Below are 13,762 nucleotides of genomic sequence, written 5' to 3'. Positions count from 1 at the left end.
CAATTGTGGATTCCTTTATATATTCTTTATTCTAACAACACATTCTCGCTTGTAAAGGATATCATTTCTTGAGCCTTTAAGTGATCGAGTAATTTTTTAAGAGGAGCATATTGGCATATTGTTGGCATACATCCCATCATTATCAGCTTGTGCTTGGGTCGAGTCAGGGCTACGTTGAGTCTTCGCCAGTCCTTCAGTAACTCTCCAAGCTGTTAAGAAAGTTCAGATTTATGTAATATTCATTTCATTGTGGATATATCAAGAACTGTATACGCATTACAGATTAGTGTTTCATTCCCAATTATTATAATGATTTCTTGCTCAGATTTGAAGCGAAACATCACATTCACAATGCCTAATCATGTCCGTTCTTCTAATGAAGTTTGGTTACATGCCTTCCACACTCGATTTCCAGCCCTGGGTATGATAACTGAATGTTACATCTTGATCAGCCTATACCTATTAAACGATAAATGGAAATGAGATTGAGGTGTTTCTTAATGCTTCTCCCAAATCTAACCAGTAGCTAACAGTTCTCAGTTTTGACACCTCCAAATTCAGTCTTCCTCAATCCACTGATATACTTTACCTCACCATTTTCTTTTCTGATTTCCCAATCACTGAAGCGCAAGAAGTTTGGTTTTCTCCTCTATATTTTTTTGAAACATTTTGAAAATGTGCATATTTTGGACTGTACAGCCCAAACCTGTGAAGGCTTCATGGACATGTGTAACAGCACTTTTTGCTTCTGAATATAAGAAACAGCTTGTTGTCCCTTAATTCATTACATTCCTTCTTGTCTCCCGTTCTTAAAATTCAAATGGTCAAGCTTCCTCTGGACACTCAACATGTTCTTAGTGTGATAACCAAGAATATGACCACCCCCCGACTTCTCATCAACTTCTAGGAGCTCAAAACTGGAACTTAATTCTCAAATCAGCATTCTGATTGAATATTTCTCAATTCACTTGATCTTCCCTGTTACTCTTGCTGTGTCAGCCCTGGGCATTCACCTGGCCTTTAAATAATTGTCCACAACTGCAAACCCCAAAAGGAATCCAAAGGATTTTTAATTTGAGTCACTTCACCCAGAGCATCCGTTAGAAGTTGGCGACCATTTCCATTCCAATGAAATAAATCTACTTGAGGTGGATAGAAGATCAAACCAAAGGCACATTTGCACCCTTCAGCTCATATTAAAAATTACAATTTTAGTTGATTTTCAAATGGTTTCTGATTTAAGACCAGATAGAAATGAGAAATGAGAGCCTATCCTCTCTTGGTTTACAATATAGATTTGTAACAATACACAGTAACAGGCATCACTTCACTTACCTTGCCCTCACTATTACTCCTAACAAAAGACACAATGATCACACTTTTGTCTCTCCCCTGGTATTTGTCCACCGTATTGACCTCAACAGCACTGAAGGTTTTGTCTCGCATCAACACGGCTGAGATTGTTTTCAGCTGCTGTCTGTATGGTGCAATAACGCCAATGTTACACGGTTTGCATCCAACCTGTTTACAAAACAAACCCAACAGTTCAGGTCAGTCACACAAATATCAAGCACAGCTTCCTTCTCACTTTACAAAAGCAGCCTATTGCCATTTCACCAAAATAACTTTGGCAATGAAGTAACACAACAATTTAGGGCATTAGATTATTCATAAAATATTAAAACATTTAAATTGTATTACATTACTTAAAGAGTACTGAATGAATATTCATATCAGGTATTAGCTGTCTCAGGGTTCTGGTCAGAAGATTTTGGCTTAAGTTCCACTTGTCTTGAGTATATCATCAAGGTTAATACTCCATTGCAGTAGAGGGGAATGCTGCACTGTCAGAGGGCAATCCCTCAAACAACATTACTAAAGCAAATTATCTGATCGTCACATTGCCACTTCCAGGAGCAAATTGCCTGCCATTAGTGACAATGACACTTAAATAACAATACTGCAATGGCTTTAAACTCCTAAGGTTATGAAAGGTGATAAATGGATACAAGTCTTTCTTTGGTCCTATTAAATATTTGATTACCCAAAATATTTGAGTAAAAATCAATCTCGTAAAAGTCATTGGCACAGAAAAATTAATTTTTCATCTACTTCATGTAAACTCTGATCCTACTATTTCAGGGATCAAAGCCTAAAAATTTCAGAAGCAAAGTATATCATAGAATCCTTACAGTGTAGGAGGAGGCCATGTGGCCCATCGAACTTGCACTAACAACCTCACCAGGCCCCATCCCTGTAACCCCATGCATTTACCCTGTTAGTCCCCAATACTAAGGGGCAATTTAGCATGGCAAATCAACCTAGCCCACACATCTCTAAAGCATGAGGGGGACCCCAAAAGGAATTTTAATTTGAGTCACTTCACCCCAGAGCATCCGTTAGAAGTTGGCAACCATTTTCATTCCCAGTCCAATGAAATAAATCTACTTGAGGTGAACAGGAGATCAAACCAAAGGCACATTTGCACCCTTCAGCTCACATTAAAAATTACAATTTTAGTTGATTTTCAAATAGTTTCTGATTTAAGACCAGATAGAAGTGAAAAATGACAGCCTACCCTCTCTTAGTTTACAATATAGATTTGTAATAATACACAGTAACAGGCATCAGAAGAAACCCAAACAAATGGGTAATAGACAGCGACCTGAGGTCAGAATTAAAACCGGGTCCATGGCACTGTGAGACAGCAGTGCGAGCCACTGTGCCACCCACATCAAAAACTTCAATTTATTGTTCATTTAAAAAGTTACATTTACCATAATTTCTCCACTTTACTTGTCAATTAAGAGATGAAGAATGTAGATCTATTTTGAATTTGGTGAAGAAACTGACAAAGAGAAATTAACTGCACATATGGAAACAGAATGCAGAGGCCTGACTTCCAGAGCAAACATTAAATAAATGAACACCTGGCTCTCGTGACCTCAACCAATACCTGCCTCCTTTCTGGGAAGTGGAAGGCAGATTCAGGCCTTTTGAATGTCGACTCACTGCACAAATCCCTAGATATAGGGTTGGGAACCATTCGACTGACATTTTCTAACACTGCCACCACTTCCTTCCCTTCTTCCAGCCCCAGCAGTGTTAGCCTTGCAAGAACTAAGTCAACCAAGTCTGGTCTTTAAAAAGAGAGAGAGACAAGAATCATAGAATCCCTACAGTGCAAGAGCAGTTCAGCCTATCAAGTCTGCACCGACAATGATCACACTCAGGCCCTATCCCTGTAACCCCCAAGTATTTTACCCACTAAATTGCCCCTGAGACTAAGGGGCAATTTAGTATCATTAATCAGCCTAGCCTGTACATCTTTGGACTGTGGGAGGAAATCAGAGTACCAGGAGGAAACCCAGGCAGAACAGGGAGAACGTGTAAAATCCACAGTTACCCTAGACCGGACTTCAACCTGGGTCCCTGGCACTGAGAGGCAGCAATGCTGCCTTGTCACCCAGGTTGGTCAAAGTTTACCAGAGTGTAGTATATGTGTTTTATAGGCAGTGAGCCTAGTTTGGGGAAAAATTAATTTATTGTGTAAGAGTTGTTTCTTTAACTTGCAAGTGTTTGTCTCAAATTAAAAGCACTTAGATAAATGCGTTTCTGACTAATAAACTAGTTGAAGGGTGTGTACAGAATATTTTATAGCAACACTGGCAGCATTTGTGAAGGGAGTAACAGATTAAACGTTTGAGGCTGATGATCTTTATTAGAATGTTTCAGTTCTAATGAAAGGTCATTGGCATGAACATTAACTCTGTTCCTCTCTCCACAGATGCTGCCTGATCTGTTTGATTTCCAGCATTTCCTATTTTATTTCAGCTTTTCAAAATCCATATAATTTTGCTTTTCTATTAGCGCTCTGTTCTAAACTGGGTACCTTTGTAGCAACATCTTCTGATTATTCTTCAACCCTAAAGGCTAACTCACCATCTGCCTTCCTGTTAGCTGCTGTACCTGGATATTAAGTTCTTGTGATATGTAGGACACCTAAATCCCTCTGGATACTAAGATTTAATAGTTCCTCTTAAAATATTGTTTTTTTTATTCTAAAGTGCATTATTTCACATTTACTTGTATTGTAACCCCATCTGTCACCTTGAACCCATTACTCTACCTGTCTACATTCCTCTTCAATTTCTTTGCAGCTTCCTCATAGCTTACTTTCCCATTTAGTTTTGTAAGGTTAGCAAATCTGGATACATTATACTCAGTCTTCCCATCAAAGTCAATTATATAGATAATAAATCTGTGAAGCACCCAAGGAGTTACACCTTGTCACCCTGAAAATGACCCAAATATTCCTGTTCTCATTCTGTTAATCAATCCTCTATCCACTCCTAATCCCATAAACCTTAATCCTGCTCAACAACCTTTCATCTGGCACCATACTAAATGTATGATGAAAATCTAAATAGATTCCTGCCACAAGTTCCCCTTTTAATTTACCCTGCTAGTTATTTTCTAAGTGTCCTGTTTCTGTGTCCTTAATAATAGATTCAAACATTTTGCCGACTGATGTTGGCCTAACTGGCTAACAGCTCCCCAATTTTTCTCCCTCCTTTTTAAAATTGCAGGCTAATATTTGCTTTTTTTAATTCACTGGGACCATTCCAGAATTGACAAAATTTTGAAATCCAACCTGTGTATTCACTATCTCTGAATACTTGAGAGTCCTGGGATGAAGGAGATCAGGCCTCTGGGTATTTTCCACATTTCAATCCCATTAATTTCTCCTGTACTTTCCCTTTGCTAATTCTACTCACTCTCAGACTCATCACTTTCATGGGAGATTTGGTTCCCCACAATTTCTTAAATGTTCTGAGTCCTCTATTGTGAAGATAGACACAAAATAATTGTGTAATGTTTCTGCCATGTCCTTGCCCCATGATAATTTCCCATGTCTCTATCTCTAAGGGACCCACATATTTACATTCACTATTCTCTTCCTTTTTACTTATAAAATCCCTTGCAATGTGTATTTTTATATTTCTTTCAAGTTTGCTCCTTCTATTGATTTCTTGGTCACGCATTCAATTTCCAACCCTGCATACCCTCGCTCACTAAATACTTACAGACATACTGCGGTTTCCAACAAGCTTTAATTAAATTGGGGCATCACAAATACCTCAACTTACTCAATTCGGTTTGACCAATCATGAACCTGAGAAAACATTCAACATTGTGCAAGAACGTTAACAGAAGCTTGTGAACACTGATTGCCTTTTTTGTCAGAAGTGTTTTTGGCTTCAATATTTCACAGTAGCACTGATGAGTGTGACGCATGCAGTTCCTTCACAGCGAAACACACATACCTTAAGCAGCACCGTTGTTAGGCAGTACACCAGCTCAGCTTCGGTCAGGTTACTCAGTCCACATTGTTCATCTGTCTCTGGGGCCGGTACCTTGCGAGTAAGGCAAACACATCAAGACTCAAATGAAATGCACTGTACAGATAACTGGTAATAAATGCTATTCAATAGACAGAGGATATAACCCACCATAACACTTTTAACATAATAAAACATCCCAAAGCATTTCCAGGGAACGTCATGTAGCCACATAGTATTAGGGCAGATGCCCAAAAGCTTGGTCAAAGAGGTAGGTTTTGAGGAGTGTCTTAAGGGAGAAAAGACAGGCGAATAGGTGTAGGAAGGGAATTCCAGAGCTCGGGACTAGACAGCTGAAGCACAGTCACCAATGGCTGACGGACCTAAATTGGGGATCCTCAGAATTAGTTGCATGCAGACATAAGTTAATAAGATATAGGCACAGTATTAGGCCATTTGGCCCCTTGAGTCTGTTCTGCCACTTGATCATGGCTGATACGCTTCTCAACCCCATTTTCTTACTTTCTCCCCATAACCCTTCAACCCATTACCAATTAAAAATCTGTCTAATTCCTCCTTAAACTTACTCACTTTCCCAACATCCATCGCACTTTGGGGTAGCAAATTCCACAGATTCACAACCATCTGGCAGTAGTTTCTCCTCAACTCTGTTTTAAATTTGCTATCCCTTATCCTAAGACCTCTCGTCCTAGAATACCCCACAACAGAAAGCATCTAAGAACATAAGAGATAGGAGCAGGAGTAGGCCATCTAGCCCTTCGAGCCTGCCCCGCCATTCAATAAGATCATGGCTGATCTCAAGTGGATCAGTTCCACTTTCCCGCTTTCTCCCATAACCCTTAATTCCCTTGTCTGTCAAAAACCTATCTACCCGTGACTTAAATATATTCAGCGAAGTAGCCTCCACCACTTCAACAGGCAGAGAATTCCAGAGGTTCACCACCCTTTGAGTGAAGAAGTTCCTCCTCAACTCCGTTCTAAACCGCCCCTCCCTTATCTTGAGGCTGTGCCCTCTAGTCCTGCTGTCCTTGTCTACTTTATCATCTGCTCCATGTTTACTTTATCCATAGGAGTGGCGTGGTGGCACAACTGCCTCACATGCCAAGGACCTGGGTTCAACTCCCAGCTCAGTTCATTGTCTGTCTGGAGTTTGCACGTTCTCCGTGTCTGCACAGGTTTCCTCCAGATGCACTGGTTTCCTCCCACAGTCCGAAAGACTTTCTGCTTAGGTGCATTGGCCATGCCAAATTCTCCCTCCGTGTACCCAAACAGGTGCTGGAGTGTGGCGACTCAGGGATTTTCATGGTAACTTCACTGCAGTGTTAATGTAAGCTTCCTTATGACTAATAAATAGACTTTACTTTTATCATCTTGTATACCTCAATTTGATCTCTTTCTCATTCTTCTAAATTCCAGAGAATATAGGCCTAAACTGTTCAATCTCTCTTCATACGACAAACTCCTCATAAGACCAAAAAACACAGAAGCAAAATTAGGCCACTTGGCCCATCAAGTCTGCTCTGCCATTCAATCATGGCTGACATTTTTCTCATCCCTATAACCCCTGATTCCCTTATCAATCAAGAATTTATCTATCTTCGTCTTAAAGACACACAATGGCCTGGTCTCCACAGCCTTCTGCGGCAAAAAGTTCCACAAATTCACCACTCTCTGGCTGAAGAAATTTCTCATCTCTGTTTTAAAGGATCATCCCTTTAGCCTGAAGTTGTGACCTCTGGTTCTAGTTTCTCCTACTAGTGGAAACATTCTCTCCATGTCCACTCAATCCAGGCCTTGCAGTATCCTGTAAGTTTCAATAAGATCCCCCTTCATCCTTCTAAACTCCAAGTACAGATGCAGAGTCCTCAACTGTTCATGTGACAAGCTCTTCATTCCAGGGGCCATTCTTGTGAACCTCCTCTGGACCCTTTCCAAGACCAGCACATCCTTCCTTAGGAAATGGGGCCCAAAACTGCTCACGATACTCCAAATGGCGTCTGACCAGAGACTTATACAGCCTCAGAAGTACATCCTTGCTCTTGTATTTTAGCTTCTCGACATGAATGCTAACATTGCATTTGCCTTCCTAACTGCCGACTGAACCTGCACGTTAACCTGAAGAGAATATTGAACAATGACTCCCAGTGGCCCCAAAACAAATCCTTGAGGTACACCACTTGTAACTGAACTCCAGGTTGAATATTTCCCATCAACCACCACCCTCTGTCTTCTATCAGCTAGCCAATTCCTGATCCAAACTGCTAAATCACCCTCAATCCCATGGGAAAATGTCATCGATGTATCTAGTGTATAGCATCGGTTGAAGATCCTGTGCAGTGAAGAAGTCTTGTTCGAACCTGTGCATGAAGATGTTGGCATATTGAAGTGCGAATTTGGTCCCCATGGCTGTTCCTCGTGTCTGGATGAAAAACTGGTTGTTGAAGGTGAAGACATTGTGGTCCAGGATAAAGTGGTTGAGTTGTAAAATTGCATCTGGCAACTGGCAGTTGTCGGCATTGAGTACTGAGGCAATTGCAGCAACGCTAAAGTCGTGGGGGATGTTGGTGTAGAGCGCCAAGACATCCACTGTGACGAGGAGTGTCTCTGGTCCAACTGCTCCACATGTGCTGAGTTTCCATAGGAAGTCCGTAGTGTCGCAACAAAAGCTGGGGGTTCTTTGTACAATGGGTTTCAGGATGCCCTCGACATAGCTAGAGAGGTTCTCACACAGGGTCCCATTGCCCGATACGATGGGACGGCTGGGTGTGTTTGCCTTGTGTATCTTTCGGAGGCAGTAAAGATCTCCAACGGGGTGGGGGGGGAGAGTACGTGGAATGAGAGCACGGAGGGTGTTCTGAGGGTCCGGATCAAAGGTCTTGATCAGAGTGTTGAGTTGACGAGTGTGTTCTTTGGTGGGATCTGCTGGTAACTGTCTGTCGTGTTCCTGGTTGTTTAGTTGTCGGTACACTTCTTTACAGTAATCCATTCTGTTCAGTATGACAACGGCCCATCCTTTGTCTGCTGGTTTGATGACAATGTTGCGGTTGGTCTTGAGAGCGTGGATGGCTTTGCGTTGTGCTTGGGTGATGTTCGGGGCTGTCTTGTGAGTGCAGCTGATGAATCTGGTGTTAACGCACCTCCTGATGGTTTGGGCATACAAGTCCAGTCGAAGGCAATGGCCTTCCGGAGGAGTCCAATTGGACTCCTTCCTCTTAGGTTGCTGCACTGCAGATCTCTCTGTCGGCTGTTCTGGTTTACTGGCTGTCTCATTGTGTTCGTTGTTGGCCTCTTGGGGTTTGTGGAAAAACTCCCGCAGTCTCATTCGCCTGATGAATTCCTCTGTGTCTGCTGCGAGACTGATGGGGTCCATTTTGGTGGTGGGGCAGAAATTGAGCCCTTGGCTGAGAACTTCGATTTTATCTGGTTGAAGTATGTGGTCCGACAAGTTGACAATGGACTTCCCTGCGGTAGTGCTGTTTTCTACTGTGGTGCCGGGGGAGGCTTGGTTGTTGCTGGTGATGCCGAGTTTTTCAAGTTTCCTGTTCTTGGTCTGCATGTAGATGGTGTAGTTTCTTTGTCTCATCTGCTTGGCAGAGTTTCACAGCTGGTCTGCATCCTGAGCACAAGTTGAGAATATGTATTCCATTTTAGTTTCCAGGGTGCGGCGTTTGCTGTAAAGGTGGTGGTTGAGGAGTGAGAGAGGGGTGCGACAGAGAGAGGTGGGGACACACCCAGGGATCGGTGTGGCGGCACCTGATTGGACTCTTATCGATCAGGGAGATCACGCCCTGATCAATTGATTGGCAATGGCCAAAAGGGGCGTGAAACTGAAGAGGGTGTAAAGGGTGCTGTGCAACCAGGAATCTTTCTCTCTCTCGCCCCACAAATGAGCTACAACAACAGTGAACATCGCCAGCGATGACCAGCATGAGGAGAGCCACCACATCCGAGAAGGAAGACCACAGCCAGAGTGCCAGACCAGACCAAAGGATGCAGAGGACGACCAAGACCGATGCAAAGATAAAGGCCAATATCTGCTTGGGTACTTGCCAGTCATGCAAAGTTAACGTCTTGTATTGGACTTGAATTCTAATATTTTCTGTAAGATAACTTATTGTTGTTCAGGTGGGTGATTATTGATTATGTGGGTTTAAATAAATATTGGTTATACTAACAAGACATCTACTCGCAATTATTCGTCCACCATATAAGGATTAAAACAGACTGTGTGGCAGGCAACATTCCAAGATGCATAACCTCACACTTTTTCACATTGGATTCCATCTGTCACTTCTTTGCCCACTCTCCTAACTTGTCTCAGTCCTTCTGCAGCCCCCCTGCTTCCTCAATACTGCCTGTCCCTCTACATATCTTTGTATCATCTGCAAACTTAGCAACAGTGCCTCCAGTTTCTTCTTCCAAATCGTTAATGGAGGGAGTGCAGAGGAGGTTTACTAGGCTGATACCGGAGTTGAGGGGATTGAGCTATGAGGAGAGGCTGAATAAACTAGGCTTGTACTCTTTAGAGTTTAGAAGAATGAGGGGAGATCTCATTGAGACGTATATGATGATGAATGGGATGGATAGGATAGAGGTGGAGAGACTCTTCCCGCTCAAAAAAGACAGTAGGACTAGGGGGCACAGCCTCAAGATAAAGGGGAGGCGGTTTAGAACGGAGTTGAGGAGGAACTTCTTCACTCAAAGGGTGGTGAATCTCTGGAATTCTCTGCCCGTTGAAGTGGTGGAGGCTGCCTCGCTAAATATTTTTAAGAAGCGGGTTGATGGGTTCTTGATAAAAGAGGGGATTAAGGGTTATGGGGAGAGGGCGGGAAAGTGGAACTGAGCCACAACAGATCAGCCATGATCTTATTGAATGGCGGGGCAGGCTCGAAGGGCTAGATGGCCTACTCCTGCTCCTATTTCTTATGTTCTTATGTATATTGTGAAACGTTGTGGTCCCAGCACTGACCCAAGGCACACCACTAGTCATTAGCTGCCATCCTGAAAAAGACCCCCTTTTCCCCCACTCTCTGCTTTCTGCCATTCGACCAATCCTCTATCCATGCCAGGATCTTGCTCTAAACACCATGGGCACTTAACGTATTTAACATTACCTTAATTAAAATTACCTCTGTGGCACTTTGTCAAAGGCCTTCTGGAAATCTAAATAAATCACATCTACTGGTTCTCCTTTATCTAACTTCCATGTTATCTCCTCAAAGAACTCTAACAGATTTGTCAGACATGACCTCCCCTTGACAAAGCCATGCTAACTCAGTCCTATTTTATCATGCACTTCTAAGCACTCCATGATCTCATCTTTAATAATGGATTCATCTCTTGAATCAATCTAGTGAACCTCTTTCCTCAAATAAGGGAACCAAAACTGTGCACAATGCTCCAGGTGCAGCCTCACCAATGCCTTGTATACTTGCAACAATACTTCCTTATCTTTATATTATATTCCTTTAGCTATAAATGTCAACATTCCATTTGCTTTCTTTATTATCTTCTGTACCTACATGCTAGTTTTCTGTGACTCATGAACGAGGACACTCAGATCCCTCTGCACCGGAACACCCTGAAGTTTCTCCCCATTTAAGTAATAAGCTGCCTTCCCATTTTTCCGATCAAAATGCATGACCTCACACTTATCCACTTTAAACTCGTTCTGCCACATTTTGGCCCACTCTCCTAACCTATCTATATCCTTTTGTAAGGTTATTTCCTCATTACTGTTCTGCCTACTTTTGTGTCATCTACAAATTTGGCTTCTGGCCCTGTATCCAAGTCGTTAATATAGATTGTAAATAGCTGGGGCCCAAGGACCAAATCCTGTGGCATCCCACTAGTTACTTCTTGCCATCCAGAAAAAAAAATCCCAACTCTCTATCTTCTGTCCATCAGCCAGTCACCTATCCAAGATAATAAATTGCCCCTAATCCCATGTGATCTAACCTTGTGAATTAACCTTTTGTGCGACACCTTATTAAATGCCTTCTGAAGGTTGTGGAGCTGGATCAGATTACAGAATGGTAGAGGACAATGAGATTAGAGAGGTGCTGAAAATAGATTTAAAGGATGGCAGGAAAATGAAGTTGAGAATTATCACATCAAATCAGCCATGAGGAGACTCGACTGGCCGAATGGCCTACTATTGCTCCAACATCTTATGATAGAAGGGAGGCGAGTTTGAACAGAGGACTGGGAGAGGTTAGCTGGAATGGGGGATGTAAGTTTCATGATAGGAATAGTCAGGTGGGCTCTGAGCATCTGCCCTGCTGAATTATATGGATTCCAGGCATAGGCATGTGAATACCTTTGGGTCATGATGTGGAGATGCCGGCTTTGGACTGGGGTAAACACAGTCAGAAATCTCAACACCAGGTTAAAGTCCAACAGGTTTATTTGGTAGCAACCACCACTAGCTTTCGGAGCGCTGCTCCTTCCAAGGAAGAGCAGCACTCCGAAAGCTAGTGGTGTTTGCTACCAAACATCTTTGGGTGTCATGGATGCCACTGTTGGTTTAGGTACAGAACAGCACACTATAACTGAAAGGCTTGTAGGATGCATGACTGCAGAACTGAAAATTACCTCACCTTTTCAGTGTTAAGGAAACAAACAGGTTTATTTGGCTCCAGAGCTTCTTGTAACCAAGTACCTTGCAGGCCGAGTATGGCCAGCTCACTCCACCTGGGCAGCTGTAACGTTGCAGTTGCTACTTGTTCTGAGCCACATACCAGCTTTCCCTCATATATCAGCTTGTTGCTGAGTGACATAATTGTACTGTGAAAATTAATAAAGGATTGAAATGATTATTATGGGACAGTAAAATTCACTTGTAACAAATCAAGTGTTGTATTCAAAACAACTACCTGTTCATTCTGTACTGAACATTCAGCTGAACGACCGCAAGATAATTTTGCTCCAGACGCTTAAACAAACTCTCATCCATTCCCAGAGCTCTGTTGACATAAAATGCATTAAATTAGCAGTGTGTGGATGTGGTGCATGCAGCTGCGGATACCGTGTTCATGTGTTTGTGGGTATGATGTGTTGGTTTGCAGGTGTGGGCATGGATGTGTTTGTGTGTGCGTGCATGCGTGTGCGTGCAACTGTGTTCAGTGTGTAGGTGGGCAGGGGGGACATGAGGGCACACGGCACACTGGAACAGGAGAGGGATCAATTATACAACTGGGTTACATTCTAATAAATATACAAAACCCACGGGGTTGCAACTCCATGAAAACTGGCCTTTCTTAGAAAACTTAAAATTAGAACAGAACCTGTTGTGAAGGGATGTCACTGCAGTGAGCTCAGAAATTCTGCTGAGCCTCCCACTGTAAGAGATCATCCCAAACTGAAAAAAGAATGACTGGTTAAATATCAAATTCTTGTCTGAGTGACTGGCAACACAGTGGATAGCATTGCTGCCTCACAGCGCCACAGACCCGATTCGATTCCTGAATGGGATGCTCTTTCAGAGAGTCAGTACAGACTCAATGGGCTGTAGGGGTTCGATGAATGTATGGAGTTAGAGTAATACTCCCACTAAGTTGCAGTGGTGTACAGACCATGCTGTGATAAATCAACTGTGGGAAAATTTAAAGGGACACCGCATAAAAGAAATTTAGATTTCATGTAGATTTCAAGAATGTTCCACCTCCTTGTCTTTTGCACTGTTTTCTTCCCAGTTTACTTTGGCATAACTGTTGTTCCCCATTTTCACTACAATTTCAAAGATTTGTTTCTCCGTCTTTCCACTATTTGGTGAACTACAGAATACAGTCAATCACAAAACAGGTCCTCAAACCTTAGCCAAACAGAGTCAGTCTGAGAACATTCAAAAACATTACCCTGGGGCACTGCTGAGGAGGGGGACCAAGATGAAGCATGGGAAGAAGGTCAAAAGATGTGCAGAGGGCTGAGAGATGAGCAGTATTTTCATCTGTCTTCAATAAAGAGTTGTCAGTTTTTATTTGACCAATACTGTTATTTTTTACCTCCTTATTTTCCTCCATTATTGTCAAAATTTCACACGCCCATTTGACAAGATGCCTATCGACCCACCAATTTTATTTACCACACTCCCTGCATTTACAACGTACACCCCAAAACAATTTTAGCCCGCTTTCCATTTCTCCCGTCTGGTTCCTTTTCTTTCTGGATTCGTACTGCTCATCTCTCAGTCCTCTGCACATCTTCTTACCTTCTTCCCATGCTTCATCTTGGTCCCCCTCCTCAGCAGATTAATATAACTCTCCTCGTGGCAATGTTTAATCACTCAAGATAGACACTGACCCCCAGAATTGTTCAGGTGCAACCCACCAATTTTATACGGTCTCGCCTGGGAGAGAATGGTTTATCTGTTTGACACTATTCATTTCAGATTAGCTGGT

The 13,762-nt window shown here is 42.5% G+C and overlaps 1 protein-coding gene across 1 annotated transcript in view; it reads right to left on the bottom strand.

The window, feature by feature from the left end:
* The window catches only part of dna2 (DNA replication helicase/nuclease 2), an 80,916-nt gene that overhangs the window by 1,836 nt on the left and 65,318 nt on the right, over positions 1–13,762 (bottom strand). The window contains 5 exon segments of the mRNA XM_080205237.1: positions 63–209; positions 1,336–1,521; positions 5,328–5,417; positions 11,963–12,149; positions 12,239–12,328. Coding sequence (XP_080061363.1) covers positions 63–209; positions 1,336–1,521; positions 5,328–5,417; positions 11,963–12,149; positions 12,239–12,328 — 700 coding nt within the window.

Source organism: Carcharhinus amblyrhynchos, chromosome 17 (genome assembly GCF_965287045.1).
Source record: "Carcharhinus amblyrhynchos chromosome 17, sCarAmb.v2.hapA, whole genome shotgun sequence".
NCBI lineage: Eukaryota > Metazoa > Chordata > Chondrichthyes > Carcharhiniformes > Carcharhinidae > Carcharhinus > Carcharhinus amblyrhynchos.
This window is presented reverse-complemented; position numbering and strand designations above follow the sequence as displayed.